The 27505-nt window shown below is 45.5% G+C and overlaps 1 protein-coding gene across 3 annotated transcripts in view; it reads left to right on the top strand.

Moving 5' to 3' along the window:
- Window positions 1-232: 232 nt before the first annotated feature.
- Window positions 233-27505, top strand: part of NHS (NHS actin remodeling regulator) — a 266162-nt gene continuing 238889 nt past the window's right edge. For all 3 annotated transcript variants that reach the window (XM_054847025.1, XM_054847036.1, XM_054847017.1), the window contains exon 1: window positions 233-997. In XM_054847025.1, the coding sequence (XP_054703000.1) occupies window positions 598-997 (400 nt within the window). In that variant the 5' untranslated portion in view covers window positions 233-597. The remainder of the gene's footprint in view (window positions 998-27505) is intronic.

Raw genomic sequence — 27505 nt, 5'->3', positions numbered from 1 at the left:
TGACAGGGGCTCCCGGTGCCTTCCCGCAGCCCGCGCACCGCGGCCGCGGCTCCCCGGCCGGTGCGGCGCGGCCCGGCCCGACCCGGCCCGTCACGGCACGGCGGGCCCTGCAGCGCCTCCCCGCGGCAGCAGCCGCTCGGCACCGCCCCGGCCCCGGCCCCCGCCCCCGCCCCGCCGCTCTCCCGGGCGGGAGGCTCGGCGGCTCGCTCCTCCTCGCGGCCGCGGGATTCCTCTCTCCGGGTTTTCGGGCCGCCCCTTCACACCCGCCGCCGGAGCGGGACGGCGTGCGAGCGAGAGAGCGAACGAGCGAGCGAGCGAGCGAGGCGGCGCGGATGCGCCCCGGCTCCCCGCGGCGGCAGCGGCGGCAGCAGCGGCGGCGGATGCTCGGCGGCGCGGCGGACGCTCCGCAGCCCAGGAGCCCCGCGCAGGGAGGGAGCGAGGCGATGAGCCGCCCGCCGGCGGCCGCCCGCGAGTGACGGCGGCGGGGCAAGGAGCGGCGGCGGCGGCGAGGAGGAGGAGGAGGAGGAGGAAGAGGAGGGCAGCGATCCTCGCCAGTGCCCGCGGGAGACCGGGAGAGCCCCGGCCGAGGGCTCGGCCATGCCCTTCGCCAAGCGGACCGTGGAGCCGCAGCGGCTGTGCCGGCGGCAGCCCGCCGCCTCCGTGCTGGAGGAGAGCTGGGGCGCGGAACCTCCGCCGCCGCCGCGGGACCCGCCGCCGGAGGAGCCGGGGACAGCGGGCGAGGGCGCGGAGACGGCCGGCGGCGGGGAGAGGGAGGCGGCTGCGGTGCTGATGGTGCTGGACCTCTGCTCGGTCAGCAACGTGGCCCTGTCACGGATCCTCCGGCAGCTCTCCGACGTGGCCCGGCACGCCTGCACCCTCTTCCAGGAGGTCGAGGCTGACATCCAGAGCACTCACCGCCGCGTCCGGGCGCTGCACGGCCGCATCGCCGGTCTCCAGGGGGCTGTGCGCGGCCTCGACCCCAAGCAGGAGGCAGTGCGTAAGTACCGCGGGATGGGGCGCTCCGCGGGATGGGGCGCACGGCAGCCCAGCCCGGACCGGCCCGGGGCGACTGGCGGGGGAAGCCACCCCCCGGTAACCCGCCGTGCAAAGTTTGGGGCCGGAGCCGGTGCGAAGGGAGCGCCGGCGGCAGGATGGGAAGGGGCCGTGTGCCGTGCCGGGCGGGCGCGGGTCGGGTCGGTGGGCGCCGCGGCGATGCCGGCGGGAGGGATGATGTCAGTGGTTTGTGCCTTACGTAAGGAGCTGTCTGGCAGGGCTCTCGGGGCGCATCTTCTGCAGCCAAGCAAGTGTTTGGCCGGGGATGGGGCCGACGCTTGTCTGCCGGGCCACGGGGGGCGGTGAGGATAGGGGTGATCCCCCGTCCCCGGGCATCTTTGGGTTTTCTCCCTTTGCCGGCCTGTCCTTCTTCCCGGACAGATCAGTTTTCTTCTTAGAAGTGTCTCTGACTTGCCGATCGAAATTTCAAGCTCTTAAGTAGAAATAATAAAGCTGCTTCATCGTTAGCCAACTTTCAGGGCATAAAATAAGAAAGTTTAGTTAATGACTTCTTTCTGTTTAAAGAGTGGCCCTGAACAGCCGGGGGGGGGGGGAGGGAGGGAACAAAAAGATCAAGGCAATATGCGACTTGCGTTATGAGCAGTAAGTGCTTGAATCCTGCTTCTTCTCCACCCAAACTATAAAAGCGGTGACAGGCTCCGTGGTCCTAACAGCTGCTGATTTCTGCTGAATATGGCTCGTGTTCACAGCAGTGTAATGCTTTTGTACTCTCACTGGCGCATACGCTTCCTAAGCACTTGTGAATATGTATTTTTTTCATAGGTAGGGCTGTGGATTGGAAGTCTGGAATAGCAGAGATTGGTGTCAATCCTGTCCTCTTAGTAGCTGGTTTAGGAAAAGCAATAGCTTCAAAGGGAAATTTGGCTTAGTTTTTGCCTTCTGCTGTTCCCCTCTAAATCCTGAGTACCTCCAGTGAGTACAGCGAAGTGAATTTACACTGGGGGAAATGAGAGCATGCACTCTTATAGGTGTTTTTAATGAACATGCCATTTAAAAAACTGTGCTGTGGGTGCTCTCCCCTTTGGAGTGGTGTGGAAATATAAGTAACTCTTCTAGGATCAGTGAAGCTGTACTGATTAACAGAATCAAGCCTTAAGTATTCAGCGGTATTTAAACTAGATCCTCGGCAACTGTAGAGTGAATTTGCTGGTGATATATTAATATACATCAACTGTAGATCAGACCGAGGGAGGCTTTCTGTGGTTTCAGGACGAGTGTGTAATCAAAGCAGAGTGCTGGGCTGTGATTGGAAACTGCGGTGAGAAGGAGGCTTGGCTGATGTAGTGAGGGAACTGTCTAAGGAAATGAAACTCCTTGTATCACATTCCAATCTGTAAGTCTTTTGAGCTGAGTAACTGTGGGTATATACTAATGTAAGTGAGAGCAGAGCTTAGCCTTTCTAATCTGTAGAGCTTTTTTCTTTCTGGATTGTGCAAGTGCAGCTTGTTATGAAATCACAGGGCAAAACCTTGATATTACAGCACAGTTATGTCATGCACTTAATTAGAGTCTGGCTTTACCCCTGTGATGATAAATGCAGAATCCGCTTCTTTGGTGTTCTTCTGTTTTCTTTTAAATCCTTCTCTCTTTAGGAGGGGAGAGACTTTTGGTCACGATCTTCCCCGTGTCCACCTGCTATTCCTCCTCCCCGCCGTGTACAGTACAATGTACAGCGCAGCGCTGCTGATAGAGCTGCAGATGCCCCTCAGTCTGGCCAGCCAAGGGCTCCTCCACAATGCCCGGCTTTGCCATTACCCATCCTCAAATAGGTGTGTGCCTTGCCTCCAGCTATACAGCTGCTTGCAGACACATCGCCCATTCCTTATCTCTTTATGCTTCACTGTGCCACGTGTTTTAAAGGCGAAAGTCTCCACGCTGACCCAATATGCATGAGCGGTCAACTTCTTTGAGTGCTCTGGCTGCTTTTATTGCCCGTCCAGTGTTGGACCAGCACAGCTGCATTTGCATAGTGCCGCATCTGAACATCTCAACTGGGACCTGGAGCTGAACTGCACCATTCTGCACATCTTCTCCTCACATCCCCCAAATTCATAGACAACCACAGCAACACCTCTCTTTGCCCTCCAGACTGCTCAGTGTTCCCAAGGGCCAGATAAAACTGTCTGGCAGGAAACTGCCCATCCTCCTATAGTGTATAATGACAGCGTGCTTTCTCCTTTCTGGGCTGACACCTCCTGCTTCATTATTATGTTCAGCAAGACTGCTAATGTTTGTTTTAAGCATGAAGTGCCTACACAATTCACTCCTGACAGTATTGCACTCAAGTCACTGCACCCAATTGGCGTTTTGAAACCAAGAGAGCAATCGCAGGTGGTCACAGGTCTGCCCAGGACCTTACAAGCATCACATTAAGGCATGCTGACTTCTACCTCCTGTGGCAAACATGGGAATGATGAGGTGGCCGCTGGGCTGACATTTGGTTCTCCGGCCCAAATGACACACCTGAGAATAACTCTGAACTGGCTGGAGGTTTGGACTCGCACAACAAGGAACAAGTTGGCGGCAAGCATGCAGCCCCTGCACCCATGGCGTGACTGTAATGGTCACGTTGAACTTATTGCGTACCAGGAGTCTGGAGGTGCTGGGCTGCTTAGCACGTTGTCTGAGATGTTGTGTACCATTACGCTAGCATCACAACAGTGCAGCCCAACCACACATTTTTTGAGTCCTCAGTTTAAAACTACTGGGCTATCTTGCCACAGTGAGACATTCTTGATGTTCTAACACTAAGTGCAGAACAGTGATTTGAGAATAACACTACCAGACATGCCCTAGATACTGAGCTGTGACATTTGAAGGCCTTCTTCTCCATGCCTCGTAAGCCAGCTGGATTCTGAGATTCCCTTGTGAAGGCACAGGCTGGGTGAGGAAAAGGAAATAATGGGCTAACACCATCTCAGGAGCTGCTGGAGCCAGTGGTTAGAGGCGCTTCCCTACCCCATCCCTTGCCCAGCACACCATTCCTTGGCAATCGCAGAAATGGTACCAAGGGGAAGGGGAGCAGGAAAGGAGCTCTCTTGAAAATAGCATATCATACAACGTTGCACAATAATGTTGTATTTCATATTGAAAATTATGTATTGTTGTATTCAAATAAAACATCTATGTTGAGTTCAGGGAATATTAACAGAAAATTGAAATTAATTAAAACTGGCATTTTTCCAGTAATGCTTATCACTACTGCTGTCATTTTCATGAAACCTTGACATTCTCAGTTCCGTTGCTACTGAAGTGGTGAACATTTGCAAGACTGCGTATGCTTTGCTTTAGGAAAAGTACTTAAACTCCTCTGCTGAGCTACTGGTAAAGGTATTTACTTATGTGTTGCTCTTTTGTTTTTGCCACTGTTCAGAAAGCGTGATCGGAAAATCTTGTTAGGCACAATAAAGGACTGATTCTGGGCAGTCGCAAGCAGGTCATCTTCAAAAACTCAAGGTCCCTCGCCTCTGCCTTCCCAGATGCTGCTTGTCCTTTCATCTTTCTTATAAGCCTCTGGCCAGCTAGCGTCTTGCAAATATGAATCCTTTCCCACCCTCTGCCTGGAAGAGAAACAAGGTTGAGAAATGTTTTCCTGCTCAGCTCCTGAAAACTAACTACTTTGCCCTTCTGCCACTCCAAGTACTTTACTGCTTTTCATCATGAGCAGCTCCAGGGTCTGCTTCTAAAGCAGAACCATGTGGGAATAACACAGTTGTTGTCAGTCTGGCTGTTGCTTACAGTTTTCTTATTACCAGCAAGAGAAATGAGCAGTGTGGTACTGCCCAGTTTTATTATTAGATGCTTGACTATCTTGGTAATACAGAAATGTAGGAGAAGTGCTGGATTTGTGTGTAGACTCGGGACTCCGTGCCTCCATTATTATTTGGAAAGATGCTTTCTCAGTCTAGGGGACTACAGATCTGGCGGTCTAAGTGAAATATTGTACTTTTCAGAAACTGATGATATAAGCCATCTTGCTTTCTGAATAATCGGCAATGACCGGGCAGCAGATTTTAAAAGCCCTAGTTAACAAGATCCTCTTTGCACCCTGGCATCCTGGAGAATTCCACACATTCCAGGCTTTTTTTTCTGAGAGCATCGATGTGTTACCAGTAGCCAGTCTTTCTAAAAGCTGTACCGTTTCCAGCGGTTGCCTGCTGTATCTTCGTTGCTCCACTTTTCCATTCCTTATTTTCCTACGTGCTTGCAGTTAGTGATAGAGCTGCTCAGAAGTGTGGGGATCTCCCGTGTTACTCTGCTCTTCAGAAGCCCCCAGATCTCTGCAGTGAGCTCCCCTATAGGTTTTTCTTCTTTCCTGAAGTGTCGGTATTGAGATAAAAAAGACAGATTTGAACTGATTTTTTATCATTTTAGGCTCTGTATTAATTTATTCTGTTTGATTGAAGTCGGTTACTGAGAACAGCCTGACTAGTTTCACTTTTGCTTTTAGTCTCTTTCATTGTGCTTTTTAGGTGGTTTTGTTTTGATTTTGTTTGGTTTGGAGTTTTGGGGTTAGTTTTAATTTTGTTTCTTTTTTTGTTTGTTTGGGTTTGGTTTTTTTGTTTTTTGTTTGTTTGGTTGGTTGGTTTTACACACTGATATAATGCCCTTCTGTTTAGGTTTTGAGCACTGCAGGGAACTGTTTAATCAATTGTAAGGTTTTTATGTGCCTTCTGCCACAATCCTACCATTTTCACAAAAAATATGTTGGACCCAAAGCTCATCAGATAATGCCTCTCCTCTTCCTTGACTTAACTTGCTGAAGGCTCAGTTGCTGATGAAATCGAACCTAGAAACTTTAATGCTTCCGTCTCGGGATACAGTTGCATCGTAAGGCGGTCCCAGGCTGAGGGTGAGCATCTTTACAGAGATCTTCAGGCAGGTGCATAAGACCTTAAAAGTCAGTGCCATATTGAAAGAAAAAAGAAGCAAGTGCAAGTTGGGTAATGTGTTGCACTTTATCCCAGCTTCACAAAATCCTAGAGAATTTAAAGTGCAATTTTCATTATACGGATTTTCTGTTGTGCTGAGGCACAACTGTAGACCTCCATGGGTTGGATACATTTACATTAAAATATCTGTAATACTGCTGGAGACAAATCAGAATCGATTTCTAGCTTCCCCTAACCCTGTATAATAGTTCTTTATAGTGTATGAGCTTATCTAAGTGTTAAGGTAGTTATACTTTTAGAGGTACATGCTAATGTTGCCTGGGGGACATGAGGCACAAGGATGTATTCAGAGCTTCCTTTGTACTTTGAAATCATATTAATTGGCAAATCCTTGTTGGGTGCAGAATAAAACCTCCAAAGAAAAGCAGAGTTGTACACTGGGTGTAGTAATCCATTGCCTTTGGCCTTGTGTCCTGCACCTGCCCAAATTGAATGACACAGCCTCTTGTCCTGTTGGAAATGGAGAAGGAAGGGCTTTTGGCTTTACTTGCCAGGTGTGGTTTTTCGGTTTTGTGCTGGTTGTTGCTTACTCGTCGGTGTTAGAGAACTCGCCTCTCTGGTGCACTTGACTGTAGTTTGCCCATGAATGCAAATAACCCAAGTTGTGGGTGTGGGAAAGTTGGAGAATTTCCTCGGTGCTTGGCTTCTAAATGCAGAGGATTGATGGCAAGTTAGCTGAGTCGAAAGGAGCGGGAGGCCAAAACATCGGCTTTCCTGCTTACCTTTACAGCTGTCAGAACAACAAAGGAACAGAGGAAGAAAAACCTGCTCATGTAAGGATCCCATCCCCACCTTACCGTAACATTAGCTAGAGCGCCATTAGCTAGAGTACCGTCATTTGGGAGAAAAATTCCTTATCTTTGTTTACAGAATAGCAATAGAAGCCCTTTTACACAAGAACAGGTCCGTTCGGAGGCTGGGCTTGAGGTGTTTTTTTCTCATCCATTTAGTACGTGACAGAAGGTAACGGGATGGAATTTGTCAGGTGGCTTTGGCAGGGATGTAATGCTTTAGAAGTTGCAACCTTCAGTCACGTTTGCTTGTGGAAAGCAGACTCTGGCCTCTTTGCAGATAAAAGCAGAGTGTAAAATCCTTTGTGCCACTGAGGTCAGTGAGTCTCAGTGGAAAGGCTCTGACAGCCCATCGCTCAGGTAGACTTACTAGCCTTTATCTGGCACAGCCTGGTAACAGACGAATAGCAGACAGCAGTGGTTTTCCTCTGAAGCCATTCCCTGTTATATAGATGTAAATCTTCAGAAATTTTGCTGAATCTCATTTACTTGGTCTTCCATCAGCATAGTGTAGAAGGCCTTTGCCGTTCTATAGTTCCTCGCTAGAACTTAAACTGATGTAACAGGTTTGAACTGTTTGGGGATTTTGTTGCTAGATGGAGAGCCTGCCAATCAAAAGACCTGATATCCAAACATATTCAAAGCTGATTCCCACTGCACCATGGCTATATAGCTGTGTAATCTCATAATCATTAGTGAAACTTCTTCCTGGCTCATACTCAAGAGCCAAGCGAGGTTCTCCGGTGGGTTTATTAGAAATCCTGGTGGAAATGGCTTAACTCCTTTAAGACTGATGAGGTCTCCTTTACACAGGAGTAAAACTGTGGAGAAGATAGAATCAGACCCATAAGAGACTTAGACTTACTGTGGATCTGATGGTTTAACAGAAATACTTCCCCACAGCCCCTTTAAAACTCCCTGCTTCTATTTAAAAGCCTTTATAATTTAATGTATGTGCTTGTACGGAAACATGAGTGTTCCAGTGAAATCACTGGACTCATTCCTACTTTTGGTTCATTCCCCTGCTGATGCAGGAGGGATATGGAGATTAATAAGCAGACTCTGATAACTTACTGAGGGCATGGGGAGGTCATTCACCTGTTGATTCACACACAAAAAAGATGATAGTTTCCCTTTATGAAAGATGAAGAGCCTGGAGTGTTTCCAGAAAACTCTTGCGTAGTTCTCGAATGTCCTTGGACTTAGGGAAGGACTTGCAGGAAGCAAATATAAATATCCAGTGTAATGGTGCCACTCAACTGCTGTTCTGGATCAGCAGAATCAGGTTTTGTTGATGTTTCTTACATAGATTTACCTGTTTTGTGGCTTCAGTTTCAAGGATCAGATTATGGCTAGTCTGGCAGAGATATGCAAAGGTGGGGTGAAAAGAGGGGAAGCCGGCCCTTACCGCTCCCTGGCATGAACTGGTTGCAACATCTCCTTCTTTGTTCTGGCAAAGGCAGACTTCTCAAGCGTGGCTGTTTAAAGGCAGCACCTGGCTCTTCCTCTCTCCAAACTGGATAGCAAAAGAGATCGAGCGCAGAGGAACGCCGGCTGTTTAAAAAAAGCCCCTAATCTAACCCATTTCCTTCACACATGCCTAGACAATGTTGCACCCAAATCAAGCAGAGACCCCCAGGGGACTCTTAAAAGGAATATTACGATGTCCAAAGTGGGGAAAAAAATATGACCGGCTGATGTGAATAATACACATATGCATTTTAAAAACATCGTTGCAGGGTTGTGTGGTCTTCTGAGTCAGAGAGCTGGGATTTTCAAAAGCTGCTCTTTCCAATCACTTGGCATCTCCATGTAATCGGAGGCTGACATCAGACTCTCGATTGGAACTACTTGAGCTTTCAGGCTGCGAAGAGCAGAAACCCTCCGTGTTACCCAGTGTGTAAGCGGGGGGAAGGTTTTTTTACTTCCTTTGATGTATTAGCATCAAGAGAGGGAGTCTTCGCTTCATTCCTAATTGCTTCTCGTCTTTGAATTTATATACCAATATGTAAGTAACTGCAAAGGGAGATAGCAGAATTTATAAAAAGTTCAAAAAGGCAGGGCTTAGAGCATGATTAAAATAAAAGATAGCATACAGTGTGCGCTGTTTTTAGCTGAAATATCTCCCTAGAATACTTTCCATTTACATTCTCATTATATCTAACTGCTTCTAATGCACTGCTTAGTTTAACAACTGGCATGTTTTTAGGGTAGATTTTATAGTAGATATACACCCACTGTGTTCTTAACTTGAGACTTTAAATTGCAGTATCTGTATTGGACAATCTTTTCTTATACCTTCTTGGCTGAAGGCAGGAAGAAAGCAATAGTGATGGGAACCTAATTAAGCCTGTGGTTTAATTACACAAGGAGCTGTGTGCTTGAAATGCTGCTAGATTCAATGAGTGCTGCGTGGCACTGCCATGTTAAGTCCCAGCAGAGAATGACATATTTTTTTTTAATAGGATCACTGTAATTCTTACAAAGCCACCATGGTTTTCTCTTTCTTTTCAGCTGCCAAGGCAGTTGGACTTTGAACTATAGCCACTCAGACCAAGTCCCTGAGAAAGTTCGGAGGAGCCGTCTTGCTGGCGTGTGCATGTGATTAAGGAGAATGAGCATAGGGCGGTGTGTTTGTGCTATAAATATGCATATCTTGTTCAGGCCTCCGCAGCTTTTCCCCTTGCCTTCTCGAAGTTTTTTTGTTAGCTTGACAATGAAAAGACCTTTAAGTTGGCCTGGGTGGAGGGTGGGTTGGGGGGAAAGGTGCTAATCCTTCTCCTTGAAGATATGTGTATTAGTGGCTGCAGAATTGGGCCATTTTCAGGAGTGAAATATGCAGAGCGCTTTGAAAAATTCCTCTGTGTCCACAGGCTTTGGATTGCTTTAAAGGCAAAACTGGACTTTCTGTGCATGCTCAATTTTGCCTGATTTCCCCTCCCCCCCGAAAAAAAAAAGGTAATACCAAGCATTGCTCTCTTCAGATGGTCTGTGACTGCCCCATGATTGCAGAAATCAGATCTTATTGACGATGAAGCTCAGGATAGGCAGCACTAACTCACTGTGATGCTCAAGGGCAAACTTTTTAAAAGATAGTTAACATGTTTCACTGTATTTCATCCACTATTTAGTGAGATATGATAAGGGGCGATTTAATTTTAAGTGAAACAAGAGATTAGTTATGATTAAATACTTAATCACGCAAATCAGAGAGGGTCCAAAAAGCGGGTACTACCCAGCTCCATTTTTTCTCCCTGTAAGGTTTGTTTATTTACTTGCAGGAAAAAGAGGGCCAGTTCTTGGCACAGGCATAGTCTTTGGTGAAGCAGTTTTTGGTGGTGTTGTGTACAGGAGGATAGTCAAGAGATGTATATTAATTAATTTCTCAAAAAGAAAAGCATATATCATGGACTGACCATTGACATTCACATGTAGCCCTGGAAGCTACATAGCTCTGCACAGCCCAAGTTTTGAATGCAAGCATCTTTTTTTTTTTTTTTTTTTTTCCCTCCTTGGTTTTTTTGAGGGATGATTTTCTCATACTTACCCCAAACCTCTTCTGGCTGCACAGTACAGCTTCTGCTGCTTTGGGCTGTGCTAAACATAGTTCCCCTGGCCTTCCTGTACCCCAGCAGTTAACATCATCACAGAGACCCTTATCTCAGCATGCTGAAGAGATCCCACCTCCCCTCCCATATCTGCTCTGTTCCGCTGCAACAAGCATTGCTGCAGGAGCCTGAAGTCTTGGACCCTGCAGCAAGTTGCCTGAAGTCTTGCACACAGTTAACATGCCTAAGTTAAATTTTCCCCATAGGATGGATTATTCTGACAACACCGCTTTTAGCCTGGTTTCTTATCGAAACAAGTATTAAGGAATAGCACACTCTGTGCGTGTATAGCAGGGGAGGGTGTGGGTACGTCTGCGTATCTCACACCAGCCATTCAGAAATTTTATATCTGTTATTCAGCTATAATTTCAACTGCATTGCCACAGTGTAGAAATCATAAAAGAGGCTGCCAGGTAAAGGAGAGAACAGAGTATTCCTGCTGCATTTGAAGGAAGGGCTTGTTCTTTATTAGACACTAGAAAATCCATGGGGAAAGAATCCCATATAAATGTTCCAACCGAATAAGAAAAAGTGCTCCAGTTGGAGCTCACATTTTCTTCAATGTGAAAGTCAGTCCTTCGCATGACATAAAAGCTGGAGAAAACCAGGCTTCATTAGTTCTGCTTGCAAAACTGCTTGTTCATATTCCTCTTTCCCCTCTAGAATTACTGATTATTTCTTTTCAATTTTAATCTTTTTTTTTGGAAACTTATGCCTTGAATGGCTTTCCTTTTGGGCCATCCTATCCTTCGCTTCTCTTTTCATGATGGTTTCACAGGGGATGCAGCTACGCTTTTACCTCTGTCTTAACGGCAAAGGCAAACCCCCTTCATTGTGAGAATGAACAGTATTAATTTTTACAACTGTGGTTTATTCTCCATTGATTATCTTTAATGTGATGCTGTCTTGTTCAGTTAATAAACTACCGATAACCTGCTAAGATTTAATTAATCTCCTCCTCCAAACATAACCTGCTTTTAATAGATGCTGTAAATGCATTCATTGTGCCTGGCACATTAAAATCACTGGTTTAAGCTGCTTTACTTTCAAATTGCGCTCTAGCCGAAGTATATTTTGTGGCAATCATCTTGTCATTACTCTGCTGATAGCCTAAAATAAGTATCACTACTTCATGACTTCAGCAATATTTTTTGGCCCCTGTTACAACTGTCGCAGGCTCGATTCAGCCTTGGTGCCCAGACAGAGGATGGGTAAGCTGTGTTCTGGACAGAGACTAGGAGGCTCACCTGAAGATTTACCATTAGTTTTCTGTCGCTGGTAGCTGGTGTGAATCGGTGCCCGGAGCCTGCAAGCTGTCCCTTTGCAAACCAGGGTGGCAAAGCAACGCTAGTCCACACACAGATGCCTCCAGTTTCATTCTTGCTCGCTCCTGGGCCAGTCGACATGCCCAGGGCAGGGCTGTGGGGCTGGGCCACTGCCTGGGGCGTGGGGCTACCCAGGCAGCAATATATTTGCTATCAGTCAGCCATGCAACCCATCCCCGCATGGCAAGGCAGCAGGGCTGTGGTAAGATAGCCGTGTTGTACAAACAGATGCGCGGTTGCCAGCCACGTGCACCATGCCCTGCAGTGCTCTGGACCAGCTCTGTTTGAAGGAAGCCAGGTAGAGTGCTTGGGAGGTGATCTAGGATGGCAGCCTTGACCATGAGTTGACCGTGGATGAGGCTGACCGCCCATGTCTGACAGAGGAGGAGGAGGAGAGAGGCCGAAGCAGGCTGGACCTGTGCTCAGAGTTCCCCTTGACACTTGGCCGCCTGTTTAAAGTACGAGCCAGGGTATTTATCCAGCTTGCGCTGTCAGCTTCTTTAGGGACTTCTGCCAAAACATGTAAAGTGTACAGGTCAATTCTAGATCAGATCCAGCGATAAAATCATCTGCCTACACATACGGTATGGAAGTGAGCACTCGTATTTGAGGAGTTCTGGGTCTGTAAATGAGTGAATGGGTTACAGCTACCTTCAGCAGCTATAATGTGGCTATTCATTTATGAAATTGTCCAAGTGGAACTTAACACAAATTATTAATGTAGATTAGAAGTATTTTTCATTTATCTGCTTGTTCCTAAGTGCTCTACTGAAGAATCCAGCAGAATGGCAATTCGTTAAAGGAAATGAGAGGGAGCTGCAAAATATCGCAGCTCAGGGTGATTATTTATTTCCTTTCTGGAATTTTGTTTCCTGTTTGGCTGTAGATCTGACCTGATAAGCAGCATCTTGGACTGTGCGACTAAAAGGTTCTGTTACCATAAAATAAAAGAGTGTGTCTGGGTTTGTGCTGACCTTTATAACCAATAGTTGAAGTAAAAGAGGTTTGGATAGCATCAAAATTTTGTGTCACTAGAACACCTTTTTATATACCTATATACATAAACTAGATAAAGGAGGAATACCAGTGCAAAGATTGGACAAGATAATATTGGTCACTGAGGTTAGAATAGCTTAATAAAGGGGAGAAGAATTTTGCAGCCACATTAGCAGCAACTTGGTCAAACAAGGAAGAAAATATTCAGTACTAGAGCTCTCGTTACAAAGGTAAAAATTGAAGGTGATTGATGTCTCTTGTTCTTTCCTTGTTTTGACTTTGTGTCTTCATCCAAAAGCATCTCGTGGTTGAGTTCACATCCTTCCCATCCCCTCCCTCTCACAGTGGAAGATGTGTTTGGACTTCAGAGGTTGTGATGGTATTGATGGAGACTTTTCTACTGGATGTAATGGGTGATCCTGCCCCAGAAGTGAGGTGCATCTTGCTTAGGGATGTGGGAATTATGCTGTTTGGTTGTACTTGCAAGAGTAAAGACCTTGCTTTTCAATGAAATGCCCCTGCTATATTACAGCAAGGGTAGGAAAATAAAATAAAAATGTAGAAAATCTCAGCCAAGTTCATGAAATTAATTCTTCCAAGAGAACAGATGGATGAGTGAAAGGTAAATTGATGCAAGTCTACAGCATAGTTTGCGGATTCACTGGAGGAATGCGTTGTATTTATTATTGCAAAGAGATGTCTCCCCTGCCTTCGTTCCCTTTTGAGACACTCCAACCTTGGACTTGTTAAATATGTCTCTACAGAAGTTGGCACATACTGACCTTGTTTGCTGCAGTCTGCTCTTCTGTAGCTTCTTGATTCTAGCAGTGGGGGCCAGATGGACAGAGCCCTAGAGCTAAATGCTGGATAGCATAATTAAGTGCTCTAGTATTGAAGGTTGGAACCGACTAAGTCAAACTTTGGCCAATACTTCAATATTTCTTCATCCAAGATACATCTGCTCTGTCAAAGTAGTTCTATTTTTTCTTTCAGATCATATTCCTTGGGTATGAGGATGTTAAATTGTATACCAATAATATCTTCACCTGCATAATACAGAGTTCTCTCTGCTACTTTTTGTCCTGATAGCACTACAGGAACATCTTACAACCTTGTAGGGCTTGTGGAAGCCCACCTGAATTTTTCTTTCAAATGTGTGCAGACTTTTTCCTACTGTGTTTTGGAGTTGTGGTGGTGAGTTGTGAGTGTCACGTGAACCCCCACTCCCTGGAAGCCTCATGCCAGCACAGTCCTAGCCACGTGCCTTGTGGACACCGGAATGTGGCTCTGCAGCTGTCATTGTGAGTTTGGGGTCTGAGGAGCCTGGTTTCATACTGACCAGGAAACCACATCAGAGGTCTATCTGCCATCCTGCAGCCTTTTTCCTTCCTGCTTTCGTATGCTATTTATAGCAAGTGATTTGTGTCTCCCACCTCCCCTTCTTCTCCCCTTCCTTGACATGTCACTTAGCAGCTCTGGGGACGCAGAGTGGCTGACATTTCTCCTCTGCTTCCTCTTTGCAACCTAGCTGCTTTCCAAGGCAACGTGTTCCCATGCGTAATGTCGACGGGCAGCTCGTGCTGTGCTGCCCTGCCTGGGAGCTGTGCAGCCTCCAGCAGGATGGTGTCGGTGTGTGGGAGAAGGGAGTGGGTGAGGAAGCAGTCTCTGTCATTCCTGAAAGACCACTTGCTGAAGCAGTTTTTGCAGAAGCTGTACTATGCAACATGGCTTCTTCAAAATAATTTGGATGCTTCTGGCCTGTACGTCCAGTGGGCCTGAATCTAAGGATCAGGCTTGTCCTGAACAAGCTGCATCTAAGGAGATTATTCTTCTCCTGGTCCCTGAGTACCCTCCTCTGCTTTGCTCTCCATTTCTGCTGAAGAAACATTAAAGTTAGGGCAGTCATTTTTCTATAATGTTACTGTGGATGGTGTTGTGTATGCATAGTGGGGAGATGATTGGGGAAAAAAAAAGAAAAAAGAAAGAGAGGGCATGTTATCCTTGGAGAAGCTGTGAGAAGAGCCACCGCATGCAGGTATTCAGACCTTTTCCACTGCCAGGGAAGTTTTCCATTGCGGAGCAGCACTGGATTCCTTCATGTGCCTTATGGGCACAATGGTGTGTGTTAGAGCAGGGTGTTACAGGCCGAACAACGCTGAAACTTGCTTGCAGGCAGCCGTGCTTGGCCAGAATGGAGCTTGTGAAATGTTTTCAATACCACTACAGCCCTTTGAATAAGTCTTACAGTTTACGTCTTAGCTTAAAGATTTAATTGCCATCTGACTGTCCAGAGAGGAGTTTATCTGTTCTGTCCTGAGCAACCACTGTGTATCACGTGTGATATAGTTTGGAAGAAACTCCCAATGGGCTGTAGCTGTGGGACATCACCCCCTTCAGAGGCAGCCCTGCCCAAATCTGGCCCTGCAGGGCAGCTGGCTTCCTGGCAGTTCAGAAAGCAGCACAGGAATGACAGTATTTTTCCTGTTTATTTTTCTGCTGATGGGCTGTGTGTGCATCGTTTCATTTATGGGAAAACATAGAAGGTAGCTTTGAGGTGCACTCAGTTGCTTCTGTAAATGGCTGGTAGATGTGAAGAGGAGAGCCAAACCCATCCAGGTGCTGAATCCCTCCTGAGTGGGCTGAGGATGTTCAGCTCTGCAGGTTGGAACTGAGGAGGAGGAGGGCCCAGCGGCTAGAATGTTAGTGCTTAGGAGACCAGAATTCATCTGTTGACTTTTCATGGGGACTTGGGCGAAAGTTGTTAGTGGGATTCAGATTACCAAGTTTTAGCACTCTCAACTTCAGGCCATCCATCCTATTCAAAGGTGGGCTTGTCTCTGTTGAGCAAAGGAAGTTGCTAGGTTGTATGCTTGAATGAATTCCTTAACTTCTGTTAAATGCCATGGGGTGAAGTGGGTACCACCAGGGGCTCCGTACGTCTCTGTTCCTCAGCTCTGTGGCAGCATAATGGCCCATCCCTTCTTCTCAGAGGCGGTATCATACAAGCAGTGAGGACAAGCCAGGTTGTCTGGCGGTAGATACTGCCAGGTACCCCATGTACACAGACCTACTTTGTAAATGACAAGCAATTTGTGGGGCTGAGACTTTCCCACATTGAGAGTGCTTCTGTCCTTCATGGGCAAACGCTTCCAGGTGCCGTGCAGCTGTGCCTGGTGAAGGCAGTACTCCCAGGTGGGATTCTCCAGCCCTCCTTCAGCAAGAGGGATTTCTTGTTACTGAGAACTGCAGCTCTTGCCCTGTGAAGACCAGCTTTAAGTTGGGCTAAGTTTGCAGTTGCCAATCTTTCTTCTGAGGCCTGGCACATAGAGGAGACTAAGATTTCTTACATTACAGACAACGTGTCCTGGTTAATTACAGTCAAGTAAAGATGAGGTTGTACCATGGGACTTGGTTTAATTAAAAAACGGTGCTGGGAAGTTTAATAAATGCCTGATGTGTTCTATCTGGCTGCCGAGTGCTAACGCTGCAGTACTCTTCAGGTGCTCTTCCAGCTTCAGTCAGAAAGGGCCACCTGAGCTTGACATCTGCACTAATGAAAGGGGAGGACAGGTTGTCATTCTCTGTCCAACCAAGCAGTGTCTGGCAGCTCACTTTTCACAGCTTGGGCTCACGTCTGGTCTTTGGGAAAAGGTTTGTGCAGGTAGTAGGGTCGGGGGAAAACTTGCAGTGCAGAATCTAAGGCTTTCCCTGTGTAGTGGAAAAATCATGATCATGCATGTGAAATGTGGACTTAGAGGAACTTTGTGTGGGTGGTCTTGTTTTGATTCTTTCTGCCCCCCTCCCTTTCCCTTCCCACTCACGTATGCCTAAGTCTGTCATCTATTTAACATGAGCTTTTCTAATAATCATAGATAATATACAACAAAAACAATAATAAAGCATCTACATATACAATCTCTCTGAACTGTAGAAGCCACAAGATCTCCTAGACATGCTTTTTGTTAGTGCTGGCTCATGAGAGACCTCGTGCTCCATGATGCCCATCTGTTAGCAGCATGTTTAAATGTGATTAATGTGAAAGTTGCAAGAATTGCAATAACTTTTGCTAGTCTACAACAGAATCTGTCACTGTTAATCCCTTGCAGTATTAAAAGCTTAATATAGTAAATCTAATGTTATGGAAAGCTGTAGCTTTGCTTTCGTTACCATCACCTTATTGCATTTTTAAACTAATATTTCCTTTTCTTCCACAGTTCACAAGCACAGTAGAGGCAGCATAGATACCATTCACCTACAGAAGAATATTTAGATGATAATATATGTATGAAGTCTCTCAAGAAAGAGATGCTCCAGCATAAAAGGATTTGGGAGAACATTAAGTCTGATTGGGATCCCTGAGGGGATGTGGCCAGAACAGGGTGTACTAGGAGTCAGCCCGTTCCCCAAAATGCTAGCAGAGGCTGGGGAAGTCACAAGCACTGTCTTGACATGGTAGTTCTTTGCTGTGCCTGGGTAGAGATTAGAAATCATTTTGGCTTACCTACCCATGACAGTAGACCTACCTCATTAGTAGATGGCATTTCATCAGAACTGCTGCGTGTTTTAAAGAGATTGTGGGCGGGATAAACAGTGTTATGCTCCACAAGTGAGGACAGCCACCTGGAGCAGGTTGACACTATGGGAAACAAACATGGGAGGACCCAGGGGAGGAAAATGGTTTTCTTCATATAGCTGCTTGTGTTGGAAAGGATCAAAGAAACCATAATGAGCCAGTATCTTTCTTTTTCTTTAAAGAAAATTTCAGAAGAATGATTCAATTAAATAGTAGTTTACTCAAGATCTGCAGGTGGCTTGTAAAGTGTAATTAGATCCCCCCTTACCTTTTAAACCCAGATCTACCGCTTTGTTCATTTTAGTGGGGGTGGAGATCCCCATTCTTGGATTTACAGTGGGAGATTGGTAGAGGAGAGGGCTTGTTATGAAACTTCTTGTTTTGTGGCATGATTACAAGGTGCTTTTGTTTCCAGCAGGGACAGCAATAGTGCTTTGGTCCAGACATTTCAAAACTACTTTTAATCCGTGCTTGTAAGATCGTCAGGCACGGTAGGACAAATTGAGACCTGCCTTTCAGTAAACACCCCCTCGTTCTATAACACACAGCATCTTCACAGCAGCCAAGCAGCTTGTCCACATCCAGTCATTGCAAAGAGTCAAAATCAGATCAGGTAGGATAGTGCTGTCAAAGGGGTAATTACAGAATATGTTGTTGCAGAGATCAGACTGGACTCCATGGAATTTACTAGGTTTTTGGTGTACTCCTCTATAAACCAGTCTTTGAAGCATTAAAGAGCTCAAGGTACCATCATTAAAAGTTTCAAGGACCATGCTTTTTCATTTATCCTCTGAGAGGATAGGCACTGATGATTCCATTTCTCTGAGCCATTAGAAAGACTTGCAGAGAAGACAGACCCCACTTGCCTTTAGTAGGCTGTCAGTCAGATTGAGGACAGTAGAGGGGCTTTCTCCCTTTTGTGGTAACATGCACATTGTTGAAATGATGAAACTGTTCATTTTTGGTCCTTGAGGGCTGCTGTGGCACACCCTGCACCCGCGGATCTCAGTATTGCTCCTGCCCTGTCATCCTGTGGATTGGATAGTGACGCCCCATGTCCTCCATCCATCTTCAACAGGAGGGTCATGTACCAAAGGCTTCAAGTAGTGAGCTGAGGTGAGGGGCACACAGCATATTATCACACTGGGACCCTGTTTTGCTCTGCCCCCTCCCCTCAGCTCTTTGGCAGTCAGAGACTGTTAGCTCACACTCTGCGAGAAATCCCAAGAGCTTCTAGGATGGTATTTCAAAGCTTCGCAAAGCTGTGCATGATAGTGTAAAATCTGTTTACAGGAGTCCTCATGGATCAGCTTCATCCTGTTGTTGCAGGGGTATCCCTGGAAAAGGGCATTTTTTCATGATTTGGGAGAATCTTGGAGACAAGGGAGTAAGGGGAAGGAGTATCCAGCTCCACCTTGAATGCCTTGCTGTTGACTTATGTGTTCAGCTCACTTTTTAGCTGTTAAAATGTGGAGGAAAGAGGATGCAGTATGCAACTGTGTGTGTGTATGTTTGTCTTCAATGAGTGCCTGCTCAGGCAAGGCAAGCATGATTCAGCTACTAGTTAGTGATGATGTACCAGAATTGGCAAGCACTGAATACTCCTGCTACTGGATCTGCCCCAGTTGCTTGATGTGCAGTGATAAATGGATGAACATTCACCAATGCTGTTGCACAAACAAATAAGTTAATAAAAAGCAGCTGATTGTGTCACTGTACACTGTAAAAACTCCACAGCAGCATTGAGATTATTGAAAAACAGATGTTCTTATCTGAAAACTCTTAGAAATGTAGAGTGGTAAGGTTTTTTTGGGGAAAAAACCCACAGGGTAGACACAAAATAAACTCTCTACCTTGTCCTTAAATGATTTCATGGTGAGGACTTTTACAAGGGTTTTTCTCTTGAAGCCTTAGCCTGGGCCTGAATTTGACAGCGAACTGAGCTTTGGATTGTGTCACTGATAATTGGAGCTGCCCTGGCACTCTCCAGTGAGAGAATTAACTTGCGGGGAAAAGTTTTTTTAAGGGGACATGCTGGAAAGAAAATGCTCTTTGAAAACTGGAATTATACAAACCAGCTGTCTGGCCTCATATAAAATTATACCGGCCTTTTGTACCTCCATGTAAGTAGTATTTAACCCTTGCTATCGTTACTGCATATTGCTGAGACAGATGAACATCCTCAGCTGATGGCTGAGCGGGGCCTGAGAACAAAGCGCAGACTGATGAGATTGTCAAAGGACGCAGGGCTGTCAGCGAGGCCAACCGTTAGTTCATTATTCAGGCGGACAAAGCTTCACGCCCTCATGAATCACTTCTGGGTTTTTTTTCTTTCTTTCTTTCTTTCCCTCTCTGAGGGAGCTCACTAAAAGGAGCGGGCATGTGGAGCAGTCACTGCAAGCTGGATCATTTCCACTAACGTTTTTCTACCCTCTGGAGGCAAAAGCTCATTGCATATGGCCTGAGTTGTACCAAGGTTCCTCTTCTGCCCCATGCTTCCTGTTCCCCAGGCACTGATGTGGTGCAGGATTGATTCCTCTGCCCATTTACCTGAAGAGAACTTGGTTTTCTTTTCAACTGTGGGAATGAGCCCAGACCACTGGCCCTGTGTCCACCCAGACTCTTTTTAAATGGCTTCTACAGCTTGAGGAGGACTCTGCAGCTGTGGCCCGTGGCAGCAGACCTACATTAGCTTCCCCATTCTATCAGCTGTTAAGAAAAGCTGGGGAGCCGTGTCCATGCACACTCCCTCCAGTAGTTGTGAAAATGCCTGAGGACAACAGCCATTTTGGGATGTTGTATTCAGCTTTGCTGCTGCTGGAGGCGGGGATGAAGTGCCTCTGTGGAGGTGTTCCAGGGCTGTGGAAACAACCACACGGCAACGTTAGTATTCCTGCTGTAACAGTGGTGGGGTCTCCCCCATTGCACGCCTGGGCTGCTGCAGGCTGAGGTAGCACAGGGAGAGGGCTCGGGGGCATAAAGAGTATTCTTTCTACTATGATCCTCATGGCAGTCCTCAAATACTCAGGAAAATAGTTTTGGTCAGAAAAGTCACGGCTGGTACCAGATGGTTCAACCAAAGCGTAAGAGGTACTGTAGTAAATAGTAGTAACAACTGCCCACACATGAAGCTTTATCCTAGAGAAGGAAGGCTTGGCTTTGACAGCTCCCTTGAAGCATCAGTTTCTTACGTGCTGTTTTTTTACTCTGTATGTTGTCATTGCATGTATTACTATTAATTGGGGGGGAGGGTTTGGTTTTTTTTTTTCTTTCTAAATTCTTGGCCTCAGTGATGAAACGTGGCCAGCAGCTCTGCAGCTTACCTGTGTATCACCTGGGAACTCTCTGGAATTGGTCTAATTTCTCTGAATACTCACTTGTTCTTGCATTACAAAGCCGGATGATTAAAGAATTCTGGAGTTCTTTCTCTGTGCTATTCATTACTTTGTGTACCTCTTTCATCTGCCCTTATATCTAAATTAAACACATCAGACCTCTTCAGTCTCTTTCCATCTGTAGATCTTTTCATGCCACTAATTATTTTTATAAGCTGTTTCTGGATCTTTTATTTCTCTGTATCGTTCACCACTCAAAGGAGGCTGCCGACAGCAGTGTCCTTATGTGTATGTGTTCTGGGAGCTCCTTTCTCCACAGTTTCTCCCTCCATCCTCCCTGTCTCTCCGGGCTCAGTGCTGCAGCCTTTCCTCACTGTGCCATTTAATCCCTATGACTTCAGCCATTGTAAGTGAAGACTACAGAATCCTTCATTTATATGTACTAATCTGATAAGTGACTAAAGCTACAGGCCTGAGCATCTTGGTTAGCTGCCATATTCATTTGCTAATCATTAACACAGTTGAAAGACTTTTTTCTTTATTAAAAAACAAAGTACAGTCTTTAAAGAGCAGTGTTTTGCAAGAAGAGAAAGCTGTGTTTGTTTTGAAAGGAAGATTTATTGGGATGATATAATCCAACTTGCGCTATCTCCTCACCTGTTTTTCCTCAGGGAGACCATCAATCTTTATGAACATTTCTAAATCAAAAGATAAAAATGATAGACAAATTCCAAAATGAGATGAAAATACTAACAAGAGCTGAAAGAGAAATCCTTTTAATACCTGCTGAAACTGAATTCAAAGAGGAGCTAGTGCACTATAGATGTGTGGGATCTGAGAGCAGTTTTGTGGCTTCGGTCCTGTGTAACAGGAGAGCAGACAAAAAGAACAGTGGTGCACAGGTTCCATCTGGAAGGATTTATCATCTGAACTCCTAATGCTGGGCTTGCTTTCTATTTTTCCAGCTAATACTTCCCAATCTTTTTGCAGTCACATGAAACACCTTTGAGTAGGTCCTGGGCCTGGCTGGATCCCGTTTCTCACCTTGCTTTACCATTTCCTTCCTTGAGCTGCCTCTAAGCACAGCTGATGCTTTCCTTTATCCTTCAGGCTGACCCTGCCTCTGGCTCTGGCAGTGCTGGCTCCACCACCACGGTGTTAATAAGCTCAGCTAAATGTTGCTGATTCTGTGACTGGAGATGTGCGTTTGCACATCTGCAGCCCCCAAGCTAGCATGGGTTTGGTGGAGCTTAATTTTTCAGTCCTCTCATTTGTGCCAAGCTTGCATCTGACCTGTGAGGCCCCCTCACTGCTGGGGGGAGACCACTGGGTTCAACAGGAGTAGGACACATCACACGGGAAAAGATGGATATGCAGTTGGTGAGTAACTTTCATTTTCTTACAAAAGTGGGCTGGTGGAAAAGCTGCCTGGTGAGTGCACTTTGAGGAGGGAGAGCTTGAAATGCGTTCAGGGAAGAATGAGGCTTGCTAAGTGCTGGGAGGATGAAGATTTCAGAGACAAGTTGTTAGCAGGCCCCCAGCTAACATTGGAAAGACATTTGCTGAAAAAGCAGCAGTTGGGCCTGTAGTGTTGGAATTTGCTCTTATTTCAGGAGAACACTTCAGCAGAGGTCATACAGAGATGTTTAATAGCTCTTCTGTGGCTACCTGAGATGTCTCTTTCCTCCGAACGTAGTCTATGATACCTGCCCTGTGCAGGGAGCAATATACTTCCTCCATAAATTAGTGAAGTCTGTTTTCAGTAGACCATAGACTAGTGCCTCTTTCAGATGGCAAAGTGGCAAATCAGGCTGAAAAAAAGACTATTCTTTTCAAAAGTCACCTTCACTTTACTTTCTTGACTCTCAAAAAAATAGCCTTGTGATCCCAACAAGGCAAAGAGCTGGGGAGCTGGGAAAGCGTGCAGCTTGTCTGACTGGTCATAAACAGAGTTTGAGCACGGCAACCTTAGCTGTAATTTCTAACATCCATAGATACGTACATGCATGTTAAATATCTATCCATCCATCCATATATTTAAATTGTAATATCTTCAGTTATTAGATTTATTCGCGCATTTCAATTTCTCTTTTAAGATTCTTTGCAGCCATTTGTATTTTATTGTATATGGAAAGAAAGGGCAAAAATGAGGCTTTTTCTCATTTGCAGATAAAGGGTACTACTGTGATCCAGTGATTGATTTTCTTGCTTGACTCACTAACCATGAATTAGTCCACAGCTCTTCAGCACTGAACTACACTGGGTCAGGGTTGAAACTGTGGGCTATGTTAGAGAATCAGAGCAGGAAAACACATTTTCTGATTTGTTTTTCCTTTTTGATCTAATGCAGTATATTGCACATGTTGGAACGAAACAGAATGAGCTTTGTAACCTCTAGTGTACAGCATGAATTTCTTTTGAAAATAGGCTTTGATTAACTTGCTGTTGACGTTTGGTCACTGAAAATAGAGATTTTTTTTTTTTTTAATGCTTAATAAAAAGAAATGCCTGATAGTACTTATTTTTAATACAGAAACTAAAAAATGAATGCTCATAAAGCAAATAAGACACCATGTGGGAGCCCTGGAAGAACCGGCCTGTGTGAGGCAGTGACAGCACACCCTGTATTTGTGCTGTGTAATGGAACCATTTATGGAGCAGAACTGCCATATATAAATAAAGCTGACAGACCTGGGTCATATCTTTCCTATACAAGCAATTGTTGCCTGCTGGATTGACAGTAGCCTTCTCCAAGGTAGTCAAAGAGGTCATTTCTTCCCAGGCTGACTCTTCTAAACACCTTTTTGCTTTCATGATCACACAGAAAATAATGTTTGGGAGCAAATGAAAAACACATAGCCGTATGGTTTAGGCTTGATGTACTACTACCTTTACCACGTCTTTTTAGGAAAAACCTTATCCCTAATTACTGCTTTCTCTGTTTGTGAAAGCATTATGAGAAATCAGCTGGTTTTAGCAATAGAAATTTTGTCTCAGAGATGTTCACTAATACTGAATTCTGGTCCAACACCAGGAGATAGGTTGGGTTTTCTCTGGAGAGTTGTGAAATATTCCTGTTTTGTGTGTATGGACGTTCATCACGGGGCGGCGGGTGAGGGAGGCTGCATCCTGGGTCAGGCTTTGCTGCTGTGGATTCTCCTGCCCGCGCAAAGCCATGGTGAGATTGGAGGAATTTCTGCTGACAGTATGAGGGGTCCTAAGGTGAGGAATAGGGCAAAGCATAGCAATTTGGATTAGTCTCTTCTCTAGGCTTTTTGCTCTGGAAGGGCACGATCTCCAATGCGTATGGACCACTGTGAACACTCTGAGTGGATATATAAAATGTCTCAGAGGAAAGAAACGACTTTAAATGAAGTATTCAGAGGCATATAAGAGAAAGAGGGAGACTGGAATAGACACAGAAGTGTCAGAGAGGGCAGGTGCCTTGTTTTAAACAGGGGATGTATATTTTACAGAGGCAGCCTTGGCTGATCTTTTCTTTCAGTCAAATCTTAACACAGTGTTAGTCTTTACATGACACTACTTAAAGTTTAATTAGGTTCCCATGTTAGTCCCTGGATCTGAAGGGAAAGCAAAGGGGTATTCAAAACTCCAAAGGATATGATTAGAAATTGGACTAGTCTGAGGAGGGAATAAAACCTGCCTTTACCTCTTTGTCTCTCTCTGGAGTACAATGGCTGGTGGGGGAAATTTACTTCTCATGATTGAGTGACCTGATTTTTGTCTCCCACTTGCACAACACAGCCTGTTGTAAGGAAAAGACTAGTCTTAAATTCATACATAATTGCACAGCAGGGACACTGAGTTTAAAAATGCAGATTTCTGGGTATTAAGCAGCAGAAATCTGTTTTGAACCCTTGAACTTCCTTTGTTGTTTCAATGGCCACCTATAGAACCTGTCTGCCTGAAACACAGTAGCTTCTTTTATATGGAAAAAAGTATCTTTGCCCACCCTTCTTCTTCTCCCCTTCACTCTGGCATGAATGTATCCTTGTAACAGAGGACACTAATTATGGAACTTGACTATGTATGTCTAGGCTACACAGTAGCAGTAAATGAGGGTATATTCTGCTAATCAGTGCTACTGGGCTTGGGAACAGTGTTATCTTTCTTTTCTTGAGAAACTGGGCTACTTGTTTCATTTTCCTTATTATTGAGTCTTACCAGTTCAGTTAGTATGTACAAGCCTCCTTATATCTGTATCAAAGGGGCTAATGTTGACATCTTTACCCTCAGACATTCAAAATCACGTGCTTTTGCTACAATTTCAGCAACTGAAGAAAAAACAGAATATACGCACCCTACTGTTGCTGCCCTCTATACTAATTATATTAAGTGCTATAAATGTAAATTTGTGCTGTGAATATGGTTTTATAGAGCCTGTGTTTGTGTTTTATCATACTTGCCAAAGCCTTAATGTAAAGGGCAATGTTTGACAAACGTGCTGTGAGGAACCCACGTGAGTATCAGCAAGAAAATTAAACCAGTGTGGGATACTTTATTTCATATAAATGAGTTCCTAAACATTCAGTTTTATAATTTTGCATTTTTCATGTTAAAAACAAAACAACTAAGCTCAAACAAATCATCTTAACTGTAAGCGTGTGGGAAAACAAATTTTGTGGAATGGATGATCTGGAGATAAAAATGCTTTAGTCCTTATAGACTTGGCTTAGCATGTACCTGTGCTGCAGAATTATCTTCTTTTACTCCACTTAAGCTAAGGTAAAATGAAGAAAAATACCCACACTGGGAGGATTAACTCTTTCACAGTTGTGTTCCTGCAGAACTGGATAAAGTGGGGTTCTAGCTCTGCTGGGGATCTCCTTAAGTGTGACCTGCCTTTTGAAACATTGGGGGAGATACTGCAGGGAGAAAGTGTCTGTCCTGACTTGGCGTGGAGGCAAAAGTGATATTAGTGATGCAGTACACAGCTAGGAATTGCTTGTCTAGAGCCTGAATGGCCTGGAGTCCTTTATGAGACCACATACCGCATGGTGGAATAGCCACCAACTGGCAGTCAGTCACCAGCATGCGTGGATTTCTCATTCTGATGACAGGAGACACGTGGAAGGGCCTTTCAGAAGGAGGGGTTCGCCCTCAAAGGGTAACTTTGCTCGGGAGGTGGTTAGGCTGCACGCAGCAGTGATGGGGGAGTGAGGTTAATGTCTGCAAATTTTCATAGCTGAGGAAGGCTGATGGGCAGTTTTGGAGTACGACAACAAGCATGGGGAGTGGGGCTGCATCCTTGCACAGGCCTAAAGCCAGGCTAGGACTTGCACTGAGCTTCTGTGGAGTTTGGAAGCTCTGCAGCAGCCTTTCAGCACAGGGGCATGTATCTTTGGTGTGGGTTGCCATCGTTTTCTGGAAGTTGGCCTCTTTGGATGACATTTATTCTTAAAGACTAGTGTGGTTGTGGTTTTGTGTTGGACTGCTGAGAAAATTGGTGCTAACTTTTCTCCTTTGTGTACTGTGTGCATGGCTAAGGTCATCTAGCTTAGGAGTGAGAACATCAAACTAATTGGTTCTGCACTACTTCCCAGTATTGATACCTTGTTACCACCTCCAAGCTCAGTGAAGGAACCATGCTTATCTTACTTTATTCCCCAAGGGCAGTGCTGCTAGATGTGGAATTCATAACTACAAATGTCTTTGCTTTGGAGAAAGCCTGAATACCCTGGCTTTGGAAACTGTGGTTTGAGAGCACTGTGATTTCTGCCTACCTTGGAGCAGACTGGTACTTACCTTACACTGAGCCCCCACGCTTGACTTCTGCCTGCTGCTTCCTAGCAGCCAGGCCTGTATTTCATACGTATTTCAGTAGTATTCTGTGACTGACCATGTGTACTGGAAGCAGCTGGGTCTGGTGGGAGGAGATTGCTGTGGTGTGGCTGGAGTTACACCACCTAACAGGAGACTTCTAATGAGAGGCGGGTCTGCTCAGTGGCAGGCCAGAGCCAAGGGCTGGGACAGCTTCCCCAACAAGTGACGTAGTCTCTGGGATGCATCCCCTTTTCCATGACATGACCCAGGGCTTTTCCACTTGTTGGGGAGGAAGATCCTTGAGAGGTCTGCTGTTGTTGGACAGGCAGAGCAAACCAGTACGGCTACTCCACAACTTGTGGCATGGTCCCAAAAGTTTCTGTGCCTATGGTGTGACCTCCCCTTGGGTCTTTTTGTATGTTTGTTTTCTTTTGCAAGCAGAGAAGCAGGTTTGTGCTCAAAGCACTGAGGCATTAAGAGAGATTGCTTCTGAGTGAAAAAGAAGCATGTAATCCTACTGCTTGCCTCATCTGCATTGAAATTACAGTTCAATTGTTTTCTGACCCCTTGTCACTGACTGCATGATGTGGGGGAAAAGTGGGTAGCCAAGGAGTAGGTTGTGGCCTCAGAAAGATGAGAATGAGCAAAACATTGAAGCCGAGGGTACGCTATAAGGCCTTCATTGCATTTAAGCGAAAGCCATGCAGGTGAAGAATGCAGTGTGCCGTGCACACTGTGCTAAGTGTGCAAATGAAGTTAAAGCATTTTGTCCTCATCTTATTTGTTGTCCTCATCTTATTGTTGTCCCTGAATGCAATTAACAGCTCTTTTATTAATCTTTTTAGTTTTGTCCTAGCATAGCTGTACTGTTTGAGAAATGGTGTTAGTAGCTGTTTGGAAAAACATTGATGGAAGGGGACCTTGTAAAACGGTAGATGAACTGTTGCCCTTGGTTCATGGCTCGCTGACAGTGTGGGCAGTGTTGCCAACTTCTGTGATTTTATTGACCATCTTAGACTGCCAGAAACTAGAGTCATATGTTCATTTGAGCATCAGCACTCCCTGTT

The sequence above is a fragment of the Grus americana genome, chromosome 1, assembly GCF_028858705.1.
Source record: "Grus americana isolate bGruAme1 chromosome 1, bGruAme1.mat, whole genome shotgun sequence".
Lineage (NCBI taxonomy): Eukaryota > Metazoa > Chordata > Aves > Gruiformes > Gruidae > Grus > Grus americana.
The sequence above is the reverse complement of the archived record's forward strand: the minus strand, read 5'-3'. Positions and strand labels throughout refer to the sequence as shown.